The sequence below is a fragment of the Pelmatolapia mariae genome, linkage group LG10_11, assembly GCF_036321145.2.
Source record: "Pelmatolapia mariae isolate MD_Pm_ZW linkage group LG10_11, Pm_UMD_F_2, whole genome shotgun sequence".
Lineage (NCBI taxonomy): Eukaryota > Metazoa > Chordata > Actinopteri > Cichliformes > Cichlidae > Pelmatolapia > Pelmatolapia mariae.
In genome coordinates, this window is record NC_086236.1 from 54,083,129 (window position 1) to 54,100,148 (window position 17,020).

At 38.4% G+C, this 17,020-nt stretch overlaps 2 protein-coding genes across 4 annotated transcripts; one reads left to right on the plus strand and one right to left on the minus strand.

Annotated features, from left to right (window-relative positions):
• Positions 1-6,876: 6,876 nt before the first annotated feature.
• lin37 (lin-37 DREAM MuvB core complex component) lies at positions 6,877-11,889 on the minus strand. Of its 2 annotated transcripts, none has more exons than XM_063486878.1 (9): positions 11,486-11,889; positions 11,197-11,272; positions 11,059-11,112; positions 10,885-10,914; positions 10,528-10,613; positions 10,238-10,398; positions 8,794-8,925; positions 8,590-8,660; positions 6,877-7,208 (listed from the first exon to the last, which is right to left on the minus strand). In XM_063486878.1, exons 1-9 carry the CDS (start codon positions 11,517-11,519, stop codon positions 7,121-7,123), a joined length of 732 nt encoding a protein of 243 aa, XP_063342948.1. In that variant the 5' UTR covers positions 11,520-11,889; the 3' UTR covers positions 6,877-7,120. The 2 variants fall into 2 exon arrangements, with proteins under 2 accessions (XP_063342948.1, XP_063342949.1); XM_063486879.1 differs by having other exon boundaries at positions 11,059-11,109; positions 11,486-11,888.
• A 185-nt stretch (positions 11,890-12,074) lies between these two features.
• Positions 12,075-16,609, plus strand: proser3 (proline and serine rich 3). Of its 2 annotated transcripts, none has more exons than XM_063487635.1 (13): positions 12,075-12,436; positions 12,513-12,621; positions 12,710-12,981; positions 13,154-13,302; positions 13,398-13,501; positions 14,000-14,085; positions 14,156-14,289; positions 14,387-14,616; positions 14,693-15,195; positions 15,294-15,438; positions 15,842-16,013; positions 16,267-16,348; positions 16,524-16,609. In XM_063487635.1, the coding sequence occupies exons 1-13, from the start codon at positions 12,396-12,398 to the stop codon at positions 16,573-16,575; spliced, it is 2,079 nt and encodes a 692-aa protein (XP_063343705.1). In that variant the 5' UTR covers positions 12,075-12,395; the 3' UTR covers positions 16,576-16,609. The 2 variants fall into 2 exon arrangements, with proteins under 2 accessions (XP_063343705.1, XP_063343706.1); XM_063487636.1 differs by having other exon boundaries at positions 14,468-14,616.
• The last annotated feature ends 411 nt before the right edge of the window (positions 16,610-17,020 follow it).

Sequence of the window (17,020 nt, forward strand, 5' to 3'; positions counted from 1 at the left end):
TATTTCAACATCAGCCAATGTAAACTGAAATACATTATTTTGTAAGCAAATCAAACTGAGTTAAATAGTGCACTCATGCACAGAACTGTGTTAATACGTTACTTCATGTTAAAGCACAGATTTACTTTTAACTGCTCTTACTATTGCAGGGAGTACTCTCACAGTACTCTCTTCAAGTGTAAGAAAGAGAAGTTACTACTTCTCTGATCAGTCTTAGTACCAGAAAAACTATGTGGAAGTGCTACAGCTTTGGATTGTAATTATTAATTTATTGATTAAAAACCAATGTGACTTTTATGTGAATTTTTTTAGACTTTCAAGATTACATTTAATAAGTTTTCTATTTGTGTACATAAGTTTTTCATGTTTGAGCTTATTAAGCCATGTTTATTAGTATCAGCATCCATTTCCAGTGTTGGGAAGGTTACTTTTAAAAATTTATTAAACTATTGATTACAGAATACATGCCCCAGAATGTAATTTGTAACGTATTCTGTTAAGTTACTCAATGAGAGTATAACACATCCTGAATATTTTGGATTGCTTAATACATTATCATGCTTTTTACAACTACATGAATGTACTATTGCTGTGTGATTTATTAATATTACTGAAGGCTACTCGTCATACCAATACCAACTAGATTTTTAAATAATATAATATAATATAATATGAGTAACATATTAATTTATATAATTAATTAATATAAAATGAGCAACAGTAGGGTGGGCGTCAGGTAGGACTGCACTTCATTCAGTGATCTCATATAGAAAACTATTTCTGTATCAGTAATATGTTTTCTTTTTGTCTGCTTTCAGAACTGCACGTGATTATTTGCAGCTACCAGGTTGTTAAAGTTATCCATCAAGTCTAACAGTCTGCAGTCTATTATGAACTAACCTCAGCTAAAGCCAACTAATAATGTTAGCTCGGTGCCGAGTAGCCTTCAGTAATAGTAATAAATCACACAGCAATACTACATCGAAGATACTGAGGTGGCTCATAACCAGGTGGCTACCACAACTAAAACAAGGTAGTTGCAGTAGACTAATGTTAGGGGTTTTTTGTTTTTGTTTTTTTAAAGAACTTGCTTCCAGATGTTTCTTTAAGTTGGAGTCTTTTGACCCTGAGAGTAGCTTGGTTGCTGGCAAACAGAGTATGTGTTTGTTTGGGTTTCTAACAAAGCGTGGAATTACCAAAATTACAGAGGGGATAGGCTCACATATGAAACAAGAAAAGACAGCTGTGTAATCAATTTATTTCAACAAAGTAACTGTATTCTAATTATAATATTTTTAAACAGTAACTGTAGCGGAATACAGTTACTCATATTTTTTTATTTCAATATGTAACGCTGGTACATGTATTCTGCTACTTCCCAACACTTTCCATTAAACTGTAATAATAGATTTATTAACACTTATTGCACTTTTTTCACTTTTTTAACACTGTAAATAAAAAGATACTCGATAGTTTGATTACCACTCTAAGACTAAAAGATAAAAAAAACATTGAAATGTTTTTGCTAAAAAAGAGTTTTAAAGAGCATTTGCCTAACACGAGAATCAATACTGAACTGTAACACACAGAGGCAGGGTACACCGTTGGTATATGGCCAGTCTTTCACAGGGCTAACACAAACAGCCAACCATTTGCACTCACATTCACACCTATGGGCAATTTAGAGCCACCAATTAACATAACCCTACTAATTGCATGTATTTTTACTTTGGGATGAACTTTTTCGGTGTGAGAACATAGATAGTTTTCTCCAATGTAAAAATATTCAAATTTGGAAGAATGGTGTACATCAGAGTTCTTTTGTCACTTAACCTGTTTTCAAATTAAATAAGTGTAAACTTTATTCATACTTTTGTATTTCCCTGTTTGTTTCTCACTTCCTGTTTATATTTATAGTTATTAGTCTCCTGCATTCTGAATTTAGCTGTACTTCCCTCCTCTCTGTTTCCTTGATTGTCTACAGCTGTGACTTCTTACCCTTACTTTTCCACATCCCTAGGTGCACTCCAATTGTCCATTTTGTTTAGGAAGGTTCCTAACTGAGAAACATGACCCTAACTGAGAGACATGACCCAGAGGTATCTGTGTGGCGACTTCACTAAGAGCTGTTAATAGAAAGGAAAGGAGCTTCATCGCTCTCTTGATTGCTTCCTTTAGCATGGGATACACCGGACCATCCTTTAAGAAAGGAGAAGAATGTGTACAATATAATCCACAAGCATAAACTAAGCTTGACAAATGTGTGCAGTGATGTGTGTGTAACTTTTGAAGACTCACAAGCAAATGATCCAGTCCACACACAAATATGAATAAATATATAATCCTTGTAGAACACCTGCTAGAACAGAACTTAGCGTGGAAGAAGTAGTCGATAAAGATGGAAAAACAAATTAAAAAGTGAAAAGGTATTAGTAAAAATGCAAACGAGAAAACAAAACTAGAAGTAGATGAAGAAAAATGTGTCCGATTATGCGAAGTTAGCTGTTCGGGATGCACCAACAACAGTAGTACTAGAAGCCCTCACTGTCTTTTCACCAATCTAATTAAAATTGGAAAATTTTAATTTTAATCTATCAGAATCAGAGTACTTTATTAATCCCAGAGGAATCACTGGTCACAGTTGCTCCAAGTCAGTAAGAACAGTAACTAAAGTAAATTAAATAACACACTATATTACAAAGTTACAAAATACAATCATGATGGGCTGCCTAGACCAAAAATGCCCCAGCCCTGAATAGACCAATGTGCACATTCTAACTACTGTATTTCACAATGCTGCCACCTTGTGACCAAAGTCACAAGTGATCTCAAGAACCGACAATGCCCAGAGCCTTTAGCATCCCGAGAGGAATCTCAATCCAAACCTTGCACCTCGCCACTGGGGAGCTTCTCAGCAACCTCTGCCCTCTCCATAGAGGATATTTTGATTGGGAATTGGAGTTCCTCAAAGTTATCTTTCCACAGTCTTTGTCAGCAACTGTCCGTCCTGACCATACATGACCTGAATAAAGCCTTTTTTTTCTTGTGGTATTAACCCAACAGTTTGTCAGAATCTCCTTGAGGTAAGCTGAAAGTCCTCCTGGCCTACTCACACAAGTTTTTACTTCTGTTACTTCAGAAACCACAGCCCTTTTGGCCCTTCACTACCCATCTGCTGCTTCAGAAGATCCAAGGGTCAACCAGGCCTAGAAATCCTCCTTCTTTACCCTGACCAGTGTAAACCACTAGTACCTAGCAGTACATCTCATCCTTAGGTTGCCACCACAACAGGCACCAATAACTTTATAAATACAACCTCTGCTCGCTGGCTCTGCAATAGAGGTCTTAAACCCTATGGACTGGGGCATCTGCCAGACACTCCTAAATTTTCCCATTTAGGTTTTCCAGGTCTGCCCAGACAGCCTTCACCATCATGTAATCCAGTTCACCATTGCTAGTCACATTACCCAAGTATCCACAAGACAAGGCCGCAGATGACAGAACTATAAAGTCAATCATTGACCTTTGGCCTAAAGGGGCACTGACACCAGTGTTGGGAAGGTTACTTTTAAAATGTATTCCATTACAGATTAGAGAATACATGCCCCAAAATGTATTCTGTAACGTATTCCGTTACGTTACTCAATGAGAGTAACGTATTCTGAATACTTTGGATTACTTAATATATTATCATGCTTTTTACAACTACATGAATGTACTATTGCTGTGATTTATCACTGTTACTGAAGGTCCGCGGCTCCGAACCATAGTAAAGGGACCTCTGGCTAATACGGCGGGTTCCTTGTCGGGCTCGTAGCCGAAAAACAGCTTTACTTTGTTGTCTGGGTCAACTTTGCTTGCGAGAGACAGAGAGAGGCGTTGAAAGGCTGCTCCAACGGAACTTATTGTTTCGGAGGAACACACGAACACAGCGTACAGTCGAGTCTTAATAGCGTACTTACAACTGGGCTCATCAGGCACTCTTCTTGGCTGCAGTGGTTATTATTATATTTACATGCTTCCAGCTCCCGTTTTTGCTCGATGACAACTCGTACTTTTCCACTCGCCTTTTTCTCCCTCCTCGAGCTCACAGACACATAACGAGTAATGCAGTTCATTCTCCCTGCAGCACGGACTACACTGCCCATGATGCTACATTCTTTAGAGCTATACCTGTAGCATTCTGTAGCATTCTGCTACAGGTATACCTGTAGCATTATTACAGGTATACCTGTAGCATTCTGCTACAGGTATAGCTTAGCACAGGTACTCAGCTTAGCACAACAACAACAACAAAAAGGCGCTCTCTCACCCAGGAAACACGCAGAGAGAGCGCGTTGCCCTGTAACCATGGCAACCGTAACGCTGCCGCCTGGAACAACAGAACATAGCTGTCAAACAAAACCCAAACAGTCCTGACCCGCCACAATATGAAACAGGAAAGTACCGCCGTGTAATCCATTGATTTCAACAAAGTAACTGTATTCTAAATACCACCTTTTTAAACGGTAACTGTAACGGAATACAGTTACTCATATTTTGTATTTTAAATACGTAACGGCGGTACATGTATTCCGTTACTCCCCAACACTGCTTATAAGTGTGCTTGGTGTCAGTCAGTGTTGGGGAGTAACGGAATACATGTACCGCCGTTACGTATTTAAAATACAAAATATGAGTAACTGTATTCCGTTACAGTTACCGTTTAAAAAGGTGGTATTTAGAATACAGTTACTTTGTTGAAATCAATGGATTACACGGCGGTACTTTCCTGTTTCATATTGTGGCGGGTCAGGACTGTTTGGGTTTTGTTTGACAGCTATGTTCTGTTGTTCCAGGCGGCAGCGTTACGGTTGCCATGGTTACAGGGCAACGCGCTCTCTCTGCGACTGCGTGTTTCCTGGGTGAGAGAGCGCCTTTTTGTTGTTGTTGTTGTTGTTGTTGTGCTAAGCTAATAGGCAGAATGCTACAGACATAGCCCTAAAGAATGTAGCCTTATGGGCAGTGTAGTCCGTGCTGCAGGGAGAATGGACTGCCATACCCGTTATGTGTCTGTGAGCGCAAGGAGGGAGAAAAAGGAAAGTGGAAAAGTACGCGTTATCATCGAGCAGAAACGGGAGCTGGAAGCATGTAAATATAATAATAACCACTGCAGCCAAGAAGAGTGCCTGACGAGCCCAGCTGTAAGTAAGCTATTAAGACTCGACTGTACACTGTGTTCATGTTTTCCTCCGAAACAATAAGTTCCGTTGGAGAAGCCTTTCAACGCCTCTCTCTGTCTCAAACTTGACCCAGACAACAAAGTAAAGCTATTTTTCGGCTATGAGCCCAACACGGAACCCGACGTATTAGCCAGAGGTCCCTTTACTACGGTTCGGAGCCGCGGACCTTCAGTAATAGTAATAAATCACACAGCAATAGTACATTCATGTAGTTGTAAAAAGCATGATAATATATTAAGTAATCCAAAGTATTCAGAATACGTTACTCTCATAGAGTAACGTAACGGAATACGTTACAAAATACATTTTGGGGCATGTATTCGGTAATCTGTAGTGGAATACATTTTAAAAGTAACCTTCCCAACACTGCTTATAAGCAACCTTGTGCTTGAACCTGGTTAACTGGTTAACCTGCTTAACACATAATAACAAAGCACCACACTGATTCAGAACAAACACACTATTCTTCCCATTCACCCCTCTCAGGTGTCCCTGTAATTGTGCTTGTGAGTGCCAAAGTCTTGCAAAAGAACTGTAGCTGGCAAGATATTCTGAACTAAGATATTCTGAACTATAGATGTGAGCTATAGATGTGATATTATTTGTCCTTAAAAGTAAAAATAAAAAAATAATGAATTGGCAGGTGTAAATAGGCTATTTGCAGAAGATGAACAGTCATGTCTTTAAAAAACTGGTGGAAAGCATCGAGCAAAGACCTGACACAGGACCTGAGAGATGTATTGGACCCTTCAGTTGATCCATCTACTGTTCACTGAAACTTCATCAGAATTGGTCTCAGTGTAAGGGTAGCTGTCAGAAGCCGTCCTTAAGGAAGGGAAGCAGGGATAAAAGGCAGAGGTATGCCAAATTAGACAAGAACTAGACTGAAAAGCAACAACAGTGACAACAGGTCTTACGAAGTAAAGAATCCAAATTTGAACATTTTATGTTCAAATGGTCGTCAATATTCATGGAGGGGGCCTAGAGTCTCACAACAGTGTTTCTAGCCACTCAGCATAGAAAACACAGTGGAGGCCCCGCCATGGTTTGGTGCTGCATTACCACCAGTAGCCGTGACGATCTTGTCAAAACTGAAACATGAACGCAGAAATGTGCCATGAAATTTTGATCCGCCTTGCAATATCACCTGGATAGAAAAAAACTGTTGGCATTGGCCTCACCAGAACTCAGATCTCAGCAATATTGAAGCAATGTGGGATCATCTTGACAGAGAACAGATGAAAAAGACAGCTAACATCCCAAGTAGAGTTTGAATGTTCTTCAAGAAGCCTGGAGAACTACACCTGGAGACTACTTAAAGAAATGACAAGAAAGCTTGCCTAAGAGAGTCCAAAATATAAAGTTATGAAAAGTGGCTCAAGAATTTTGCACAGTCGTGTATTTTACTCTATACAAAATGACATGCAAATTTTAAGACATAAGCAGGTTTTGGTACTTCATCAATGACTATTATAAGTGTGACGTGAATACAAATGAAAGAATGAGTCATGATATATACCTCATTACCTGCAGGATGCTCGTTAACACATGCCAAGATTAAAGAAGTAAAACTAAAAGTGGAAGAGATTTATATTAAAGCACTTTAATACACATTTCATTAATCTTGAGATTTTACAAGTCATTGTGTCTGGAAAATACTACTGATGAAACAGTTAGACATATACACTAGATTTTTACAAAAAAAAAAAAAAAAAAAATCATACCAGAAGAAACTGTCACACAACAAAATAAAACCAGATGATATGTGGTCTTATAAGGCTCAAGCTCATGTACACGCTTTTCTATGAGTCAGACTGTGTAGAAACAGGTGTATTCAAGCACTGACTGCTTCTTTCCAACAAAGTCCTCTCTGTACTGGAGAGCTACAGAGTAGCCAGTCAGTGATCATAGAGCTCCTTCATTTCCTTAAGGACCTTTATGCTCTCACTGTATCTTAATTGATTCTTGTTGGAGCACTCCTTCCATCTATGGAAAAAAAGAAAAGAAAAAAGAAATAGTTCAATTGTGCACCTTTTACCTTTTCATTGAAATAAACTGAAATTATATTATTTTCCTTCTTAAAAGATTCATAAAAACTTTCATACATGATGCTTGCTACATAACAAAATCTGATTTTGAACATTTCTAACTGAAAATTCATACACAGTTTTCATCCAGCAATAACAATATTAGGAGGAGGAGGAATGGTAGTTCAGAGGTGGGCTAAATGTTCAATTCTTATGAGCCAGCCTTTTGAAGTAATTTTCCCACAACTGCTCAACTGTGATCGCTCCTTTTGTCCAGCTGTTTCCAAATGAAACAGGCACATACTAAATTTTATTGTTTAGTCTCCCTTCTTAATTCAATAAAGTTATTAAACAGCAGGTGGCACTCATGGAGGATCAAACTTTGCAAAGCTATATTTTGGGTCCCATGACAAAGATTACTTCATAGCCACAAGACGACAGCTCGTCAATCACCAAAGACACTGAACAGAGTAAACACTGGCAGATGATGTTTAATTCTGAGCATTATTGAAGGTCATATTTTTACATTTCAATATCCATGGCTCAGTTTATTGTAAAACCTGTGCCCTTGTTTTATCTTTTCTTTCTTTCTTTTGACTTTCTAGAGTCACTGAACATGCTGACTGGCTGGCTTTGCACAAGCTGTGAAATCAAACTGTGAAAGGTGCAATGACTAACTTCACAAATCCACCTGTTTGAGCCCAAATCTGATCAGATAACATATAGGTGTCTTTCAGGAATACTTATAATCCTTTATATTAAAAAAATGCATAGAATAACTACACCATCTGTTATTGACAAATATTGTTTTTGTGAGGCAGTTTTACTTCACAGGCACATTGGTTGTACCACACACAGCTCTATGCTGAGCTGACACCTTGACATTACAGGGAAAAAAATAGTTTTTTGTTTTAAAAAAATGCTATTTATGTTTATGTTTAGACGATTAAATATTAATTTATTATTTTAAACATGTATTACATCATCTTATAATCTTATAATTTGGATTTCAACAGTTAGTCAAAACAGCTCATAGCCTCATTTATTCATTTCTTTGTTAGCTCTATTCAGCCTGTCGCTGTCCTCTTGTGGTAAATCACACTGTAAAAACTTTTCATTATACATTAAAAGATTTGACGTTTGCCTTCACTCATTTGTACCTGGTCATTAGTGTTACACCCCTTTCTCCCTAAAGAGTTGGTGAAATTAATAACATCTGAATAAGTATGTCCAGAGGTGAAGCCTTGAACAAAGTTAGTTGTTTACAGTGTGTGACTAAATCATTTCAAACCAAGAACATATTATTTTTTGTCATAAATGACTTTTCAAGAAAAACATACTTTTGCCTTATCTTTTTCCAACGTTCCATGTGGTCACATATGAGAGAACCTGACACAGCAACATCTGTCAACTGTGAAAAGAGAGGTAGTTAAAATTCATGGTTTTGTCTTACTACCTGAAGACCTTCATGTATGAACAGATCTGTAAAATTAAACAATCACAATGCAATAATAACTTTGGTGAAAGGCATATTATACAAGAACCTTGGTAACAGTTGGTTTTTCAGTAGGTGGGATCCTGAGATTGATGGGTTCACCAGAGGAGTTGACTGGACAGGCGGTCGGAGGAGGAAGTCGGTACACATTCTGACCTTTACCGTTGATTGTGTCTGTAACCTAGGGCAAAAAAAAAAAGAAAAAAAGATTACTGCTAAACGCTTATTTCCAATAACAATACTTTGTGATGCCATAACATGCCATTTTGTTTTTGGGGAGGCATTGACTAAAACAAAAGTACGAGTACACAATCAGATTCAATCAGGTTTCAAATACATTTTATGCACCATTTCCCCTCACAAACAACCTCACTCAAAAATATTGTCACCGTAGGGATCATCCATTAAAAACAGTTTCATTATGTCTTATTCAGATAACGTTGATTAAAACATGCGTAACAAGTCAGTTACATTTGCACTTAGGAAAACAAAAGGAGACAATAGTTTGGTACACAGCGTACTGCAGTTACTTTAAAAACAATTAATTTAATTACATTAGACCTTGTGAAATATTAATTGACTGAATCGGGAAATAATCAAATTATGAGACTGCAAAAGAGATAAGGCCCTTTAACATAAGATGTGGCATGACCTGTGCTAACTGCTAACTAGAGCGAAGGACCCCAAATTTGTGTTGCACTGGTCGCTGCACCCTGCTTATGTGTGTTATTTTTTTGCGGCCGCTCTACATATACTAGATGCATCTGCTCCTTTTCATTTCAAAACATGTATGTCTCTGACTTCATATCGTCTGCAAGATGTTTAATTAAAATTTAAAAAAAAAATGTGTTGCTCATCCATAAAGAAGAAAGCTTTGTAACTATCCTACTAGTGAAGAGTGTGTTGTTTCCTCAACACTGCTTTCCTCTTAGGCCCCCAGAGTCGTTGAAATGAATTACTTACTCAAAGGCTCTATAGATCCCTATATATGCACATAAACCTGTGCCAAAAAATTCACAGAACTCAGATATGCACAGAATGTTTCCCTTCATTATTTGGTTAAACTTAGGGCAGCTGTAGGCATCGTTTCTATTGGTCACGTGAAGGTAAGTCACAACACGCAGTGGTCAAAGTTCAACTTGTTTGAACTTTGACTGCTGCATGCATGAGTACCCCTCGCTGGCACGCTTGGGCTGTGCTTTGCTCAGCGCTTTGGTTGGCACAGCGGTACAACGTTAATGTGTGGCGCAAGCAATAGAAATGAATGGGGTTAAGAGCGCAGGGCTGCGCGTGCCACATCCTATGTGAAAGGGCCCTTACACTCTACCCTGCAAAGTTCCACATTAGCAAAATTTAAAAGACCTCATTTTAAGTTACCGTAGATGTAAGAGATAAGTTTAAATTTAAATCAGTGTGCCCCTGTGTTTTTTTGTGCATTTGTTGGTTGTACATTTGAATAAAATCTCCAGCATCTTATCCATTTATGACCCCACCTCTTCCTCTACCATGCTCTGTGGGGAGCTGGGGGAAGCAGCTGGTTCTCGAACGGAAGGATTATTCCTCATCCATGCACGGCAGATAGGATACAATGGGGTGGCGGTGTTGAACTGAGCCAGATCCACACTGCGGTCAAACAACTTAATAACGTAAGCATCTAGTAAAGGGAGAACAAGAGAAAAATTAATTAAAGGTAAGAAAATGGTCACAAGTGCAACAGACAAGATGGCTACACAGTAACCAAGGTACATCAAAGAAAAATTCCAATCATTTTTCATTAATTTACTTTGTTTATGCTGATTGCTTTCTGGAATGCTCTCATCCATCTCTTTTCGCTTCTTTCTCCGGTGCTGTGTAAATCGAGCCGACGGTCTGCAAAAAAATTTTTTTTAAGTAATATATTTTTGGAGCTTAAAAGAGGTTCAAACTAATTTCTCATACAATTTACGTAAAATTATATTTTCATTTCCAGACAAACAGATAAAAAAAAGTCTAAATATGCCCTGTTTTAAATGCCCTGGTATTTCTTTGTGAAGCACTTTGTGATCTTTGTTTTGGAAGGTGCTATATAAATAAAATTTTACTTACTAAATAGAAAAAAAGTTACTGACAAGTCAAGTTTAATTAAAACATAAATACTTGCCTTTTTCCAGCCGATGTTGGCGATAAATCCCTAGAGACAACAGGTGGAATATGCATAAATTGCAATTAAAAAATAAATGTTGAAATAAAATCATTGAATCAGCACACCCAATTGTAAAATATTATATTAGCAGATCATTAAAAACTAAATAAAACCAAAATCACTGGTCCATACTTGTTCAAAGAGTCGGCTGACAATTTTCCTGGATCACCTTCATTTTGTTCCCTGCTGAAAACATCTTTATATTAGTTTTGTTATTAAGAATAAATCAATTCTGTAATAATTATATGCAAAACAATTAGTGTTGCTAACCTTTCATTTTCACTCTTCTCTACCAGTCCCTTTAAGACAGCATCTAATTTGCTGCGTGCACCAGCCCCGTCTAAGTCTGCAGAAGTAATAATGAAATAATTAATGACAACAACAATACTCACTTTAGGTGACACTCGCCACCTGTATTACTTAGCTTTTAAGAATCCTGTATAATCCGAACCACTCAAGCTTACAAGCGAATGTATTCTAAAACAATCACAAGAATTTATACCACACAAAATTTGGAAAATCTGAAACGTTTTCAGGAAATATTGAGAGCTGCTGGTACCTGGCCTTTCCGTCTTGATCTTGACGTGTTGCATTGTGTCCGCCTTTCTATAAACACCCCGTGGGAACTGACGGACTTTTAAAACCACACTTTTGCTGTTTCGATTCTTAAGATTTACAATAAATTATGTTTGATTCCTTGCTAACGGCGCGGTTAGCCAAGCTAGCTGTGAGTACCGTTTACAACCAGTTAGCTGCATTAGCCGTAACCACTGGTTAACAGTTAAGCTATATAACGTTATTTACGTTTAGCTATTAAAACCATTAAGCAAATAACGGTTATCCCTTTCGAATTCCACATAGTTAATAGAAAGATACAGCACAATAGTCGTTTATGATTTATACCAAGGTTTGTGGAGTAATGGCCAAACTACTGTTGCTAACTTAGCTTATTTTTGACAAACGCATAACCTTACTAGACTTTCCTCTTCCGCGCGCTGCCAAATTCCTATTAGCTGATTGGTCCCTGTGCAAACAGGGCCGCCTATATGATTGGTCAAATGTTATATCAATCATTTTTAATTCGTTCCCTATTGGCTGTATGTCGTGTAGTAAATAACGTTCGGGATACACAACAAAAGCTCTCTTCCACTTTCATCGAGAATGTGCTGGGTTTGTAAAATAAACGCGAAGTTACTATGTTTTTAGTCAGAACGTTAAATTTGAATGATAAATAGATGTTCATAGAGCCTAACGGAGAAGCGTAATTTATATTCTTAAAGGGAATTTCTGGCATTTGAAGTAACTTTGTGTGTAGACAAGTAAACTCGGAAGAGTTTAGTAATGGGGCCATCGTCTTTTTGTTAGCTAAGTAACCCACTCAGATTAACACGTCAGTCCAGATATGATTTGGGGTGCACGAGGTAAACCAAGCCCACGTTGAAACTGTGTGCGCTTTCTTGTGGTCGTTGATGTCTCATCGGTCACCTCCAAAGGTTGCTATGAATTCCAGGTGAGGATCTAATGACACATTTTGTAGCACCCTAAACAGAAGAAGTTATAGTTAGTAATATGTGTTCTTCTTACAGTGGACCTGTGTTCACAAAGCAGAATCCCTTCCCACCAGCACCGAAAGTGAGGACGGCACACTACCACCCATCCAGCAACCAACCCCTTTCAAAGAAAGAGAAAAAAACTGTATGTTTTATTTTCAAAAACACTTAATATACTGCAAGAAAAACAGATTCTCATTGTGATATATGTATCCTTTTTGTTCTTCTTGCAGACACTAAGTCCTGTACGTTTAAACCAGCGATCCAGAACAAAGTTACATAATCTAAACCGAGAGAGCCAGCAGCTGTCTAAGAAGCATGACCGTTTTTCCTCCATTGATGGACAACCTGTTCTTAAAGAGTCCCAGGCCTCCACTGTCTTTGAATTCTCTCCTGATAGAAATACTGCCTCATCTGACATGGACGAACCCAAACAATCTGGAAAAATGGGGAATTCCAGTGTTTCCCAAGTTCAAGGAGGCCAGGAGGATTCTGTGCTGGCAAAGTATGTTTTAATGCCTTCTGTAATTTTCTTAAACAGAACTAAAAAATAGTTTCACAATGACAACGGGACAATTTTTCATGATTAGATATGACAATGTCATAGTGACCCAGATTATTTTTATTTAATTTTGCACGTGACTTCTTGTAACTAAATCTGACCTTTGCTTTGTCAGATATGTAGAGCGTTTTCGCCATGGTCGGCCACAGAGTCGAGAGGAGCGCCATCAGGTGGCTTCTGCCAGTGGAGAAGAGCAGGCACCTTTTTGGTGGATGTCACATTCATCTCTCAGCAGTTCAACACCAACTAAAACAACAGACGAAGGTGCACTATATTTACAGTCATTGGTGTATTTTATTCCCCGTTACCAGCTGCTTAATTCTATCGAATCTTTCTGTGTACTCCATTTCTCTGAAAAGATGTTATCCAACTTCTGAAAGAGGACCAGGATCCTGCTCTTTATGATCCATCTGCACGGCGTGACCATAACAGATCCCCTTCTCCCTACAGAGGATCCAATAGTGTGAGTTGTATTTATAAGCTAAGAAGAAATAAGCCATAATTTATCAATTTTTGTAGCAAATCTGCTTCTGTTTCTTAAAAAAAATAACAGATCCATAAGATAGGGGGGAAAGGCACCACCAATTATTCAGTTTTTATTGTTTGTGTATGCCGTCACAGTGGATTATAGGGTTTACATTGTCCCTTGATTTACACCACGCATGTCCAAAGTGCCTGGGATTCTGATTGTCTGCAGAAGCAACACTTTATTCCGACTAAGTTTGCATATAAACATTTCCATTTCAGCACCACACTCCATTTGGAAGTCTATGTGTTTATTAAATGCCTGGGAAGTCGCCGTTTATGCAACCAGATTTGACACGTTGTTCAGCCTGCTAAGAACGAATGCATCACCCTTTTAATTAAAATCCTGCAAACGTGTTTATTTATTTATTTGGGAGGATTTATTTACACGGTATTGCAAGTCTTTATATGAAAAAACATGTTTTTTGTTTCCCAGCTTTTGCACGACATGTCCCAGGGTGAATTTGATGACAGGGAGATCCTGCACCTTCAAGAAAAGGCCAGCAGACTTCTTCTGAGGGGGTATGAAAACCGTTGAGCAATATTAAAGATAAATGGCTTCAGTTGTAGTAACTTTTTTTTTTTCTAACAGTGAATGTTCTGTGAGTGATGGATCTGTCCCTGTCAGCTCAGAGGGGCTGGGATGCTCAGATTTCTCCTCTCCCATCAGTATAGATGAGCCAGTGAAGCAACCTTTGATTCCCAGTTTATTCAAAAATACTACTGGTAGGGGAAGAGTGTGGACTAGGATACCTTTTGTTATTTATAGACAGATTCTATTTTGCTTTCTGCTGTGTTTAAAACTGTGTGTTAACATTTACAGCAAAGGCCAGCTCAGACTCAGCTCATGGTGTGTCCTTCCAAAAATCTGTCATGCCTTCTTTGGTACCTCCTACCCGTCCAGAGGAAGACATATTGTTCCAGTGGCGTTTAAGGAGGAAAATGGAGCAAGCCAGAGAGAGGCCCTTGTCTGTGCAAGCCTCCAGTCCTCGTGCATTTGGTTGGCAGGCAACGAGGTTAAGCTATCCCTCCATCAGTGAACAAGCTTACAAGGTTGGAATCAAACTGTTTGTTACATTATCCATATTCTTTGCACAAATTTACAGAATAACATTAATTTGCTCTTCAGGAACAGCAGGGTACCCAACCTCCTCAATTCTCACAAAGAGATACTCATTCACACATCACTGCTGCCCAGCCAGAAACCACAGAGGCCCAGAGGTTCTGTCCCCCAGCTCCAGACCCTTCACTATTCCCCACCATCAATGTTTCTGGTTCAGTCCCTCAGCCGCAGAGCATTGCCCATGTTCCTTCCCACATGCATTTTCTCTGTGACGTCTTGCCATGTCCCATCCAGTCATCTCATGCCAAAGTGCACCAGAGCATTTCACAAAGGTTAGACGAGTCACAAACCAAAGTTGTTCACAAAAAGACCCAAGTCCCTGAAAGCCTTGGAGAATTAACTCTTTGTGAACGCATGTCACTCACTCTACCTGCACCATCTGAGAGAGAGTGGCCTGATCACCAAAAAATGTCTGAGAAGAACAAGAAAAAGAAAACGGGGATGAAACAATCAGAGGTAAATGGGAAGGAGGAAGCAGCACTCGCTAGACAGCAAAAGAAATCAGCAAGGTGAATTATTGAAACATGGGCACTGTTTAAAAGTCTTAGTGATAAAAATATGTGTTTGATACCGTTAACATTTTGTGGGATTTATTCTTCACAAACAGGAATTCATTACATCAAAAGCTTCCCAAAAACGTCACATCATGTAAAGAGCAGCAGCAACCAGAGAGAAGACAGGAGCTTCCCAGTGAAAGCTGTGCTGGTGATCATGAACCACCACCATCTGCTATCCGCAATGCATTAGGACAGGTAAACATGTAAATGTGCAATTTTATTTCTTTATTTGAAGCCACAGAGGCTGTGTGCATATTTGGTCTTTTCTGTTTTTTCTCTTCTCCCACATTTGTGACTTCTCTGCAGTATATTTGATAAACTGAAAGAAAGCTGTGTGTTTGTTCTCAGACTTTGGCAATTTATGATTGTTTACAAATCTTAATCATTTGTAAAGGCCATTGACAGATCTGGTCTTTCGGAGACTGTACATGAAATATTTAAATAAAATGCACACAAGTTTTTATTGAATATAATTACAGGTCTACCTTCACTATGCATGTCCGCACATCTTTTTTAGATGCCACACTGGTCATAAGGTTCAATGTGATCAAGGTAATTAATATGCTTTAACTGGGGTGTTTTCATTTGACCTTAACAGGTAGTTTCAGAGGTACTGTTTCCTACGGTGGATTCCTCTTCTCCAAAAAGGATTCCTGTTTCATCTGATTCTCCTTCCTGCACCGTCTCTGCACCTTCACCACCGCCAATTCCTCCAAGCACTGCACTGAACTCTATGGAGGTCATTTCACAGCTGCTGCAAGAGGCCGAAGGTAAGCTTATGGTGGCAAAAGGCACCAGTCTTTAGCCCGTAAACAGCTGCGGTGATTACATAAATAGATGCTTTTTCCCATATTTTAACCTTTTAGTTCAAAAACCCTACAACTGTTTTTTTTGTTGGTGGTTTTTTTTTGTGTTAAGGGAATTAACATAGAAAAAAAACCCGTTATCTCAATCCTTTTTTAAGCATAAGCTTATAATATTGTAGTATCTGTCCTCTCACTCAGATTAAACTTTTTGTTTTAGATTCGGATGAAAAAGAGTTTGGAGATGATCCTTTGTTACAAGTTCTTCGCAAACAGAGAAAATGGGTGAAGGAGCAGATCAGGTAAAACTGAATTAGATTATCACCATTACTGTAATGATTAGAATCCTTTCCTGTTTATATTTCTAGCATTAATTTTTTCTTAAAATCTATTGGAATCAATTGACAGTCATGTAAACAGAGTCGATTGCCAGAAAAAGAATGATTTTTTTGTTTTGTTTGTTTGTTTTTTTGTTAGTGAGGTGGACTCCATCTTAAATGAATTCGTGGAAGAGCAACAAGTTACTTGAAGAACATCAAGAGACAGTTTGTGTAGTCACATTTATTTATTTTTTTATTTTATAAAGAAATAAAGTTAATTTATATTTTTGAGGACATTTTTCTACAATAAAGGTTGGAGATGTGTCTCGGTGGATTATTATTCACAACACTGTGCATGTACAAAAGTTGCACACAAAAAGCAGGAGTTGGAAATGCTAACAGAGAATATTTACAAAGTAGAGTGGTTACTTGAAACATTATGTAACACTGAGTACTAGCAGAGCAGTATATACAAACCTTGGAGTGCAGGGAACATTAGAACCGTGCCAGGAACAGAGCAGATGTGTGTTTTGGCACATACCAAGTTCTGCTGGGAGTGCAGGAGCTTGAAGTTATTGCCGTTTTTGTCAGTGTGACCATAAAGGCTTCCGCTGATTTATTTTTGTGTATGGTAAGGATGGCAGAGGTTTTAGT

Coding starts and splice junctions, on each gene's coding strand:
- lin37 (XM_063486878.1), bottom strand. CDS start 11,519: ATGCAACACGTCAAGATCAAGACGGAAAGGCCAG. Junction 10,915..11,058: donor TCAGCCGACTCTTTGAACAA/GTATGGACCAGT, acceptor TGTTGTCTCTAG/GGATTTATCGCCAACATCGG. Junction 8,926..10,237: donor AGAGCATGGTAGAGGAAGAG/GTGGGGTCATAA, acceptor TTTTTGCCCTAG/GTTACAGACACAATCAACGG.
- proser3 (XM_063487635.1), top strand. CDS start 12,396: ATGTCTCATCGGTCACCTCCAAAGGTTGCTATGAATTCCAG. Junction 15,439..15,841: donor TCCGCAATGCATTAGGACAG/GTAAACATGTAA, acceptor TGACCTTAACAG/GTAGTTTCAGAGGTACTGTT. Junction 16,349..16,523: donor TGGGTGAAGGAGCAGATCAG/GTAAAACTGAAT, acceptor TTTTTTTGTTAG/TGAGGTGGACTCCATCTTAA.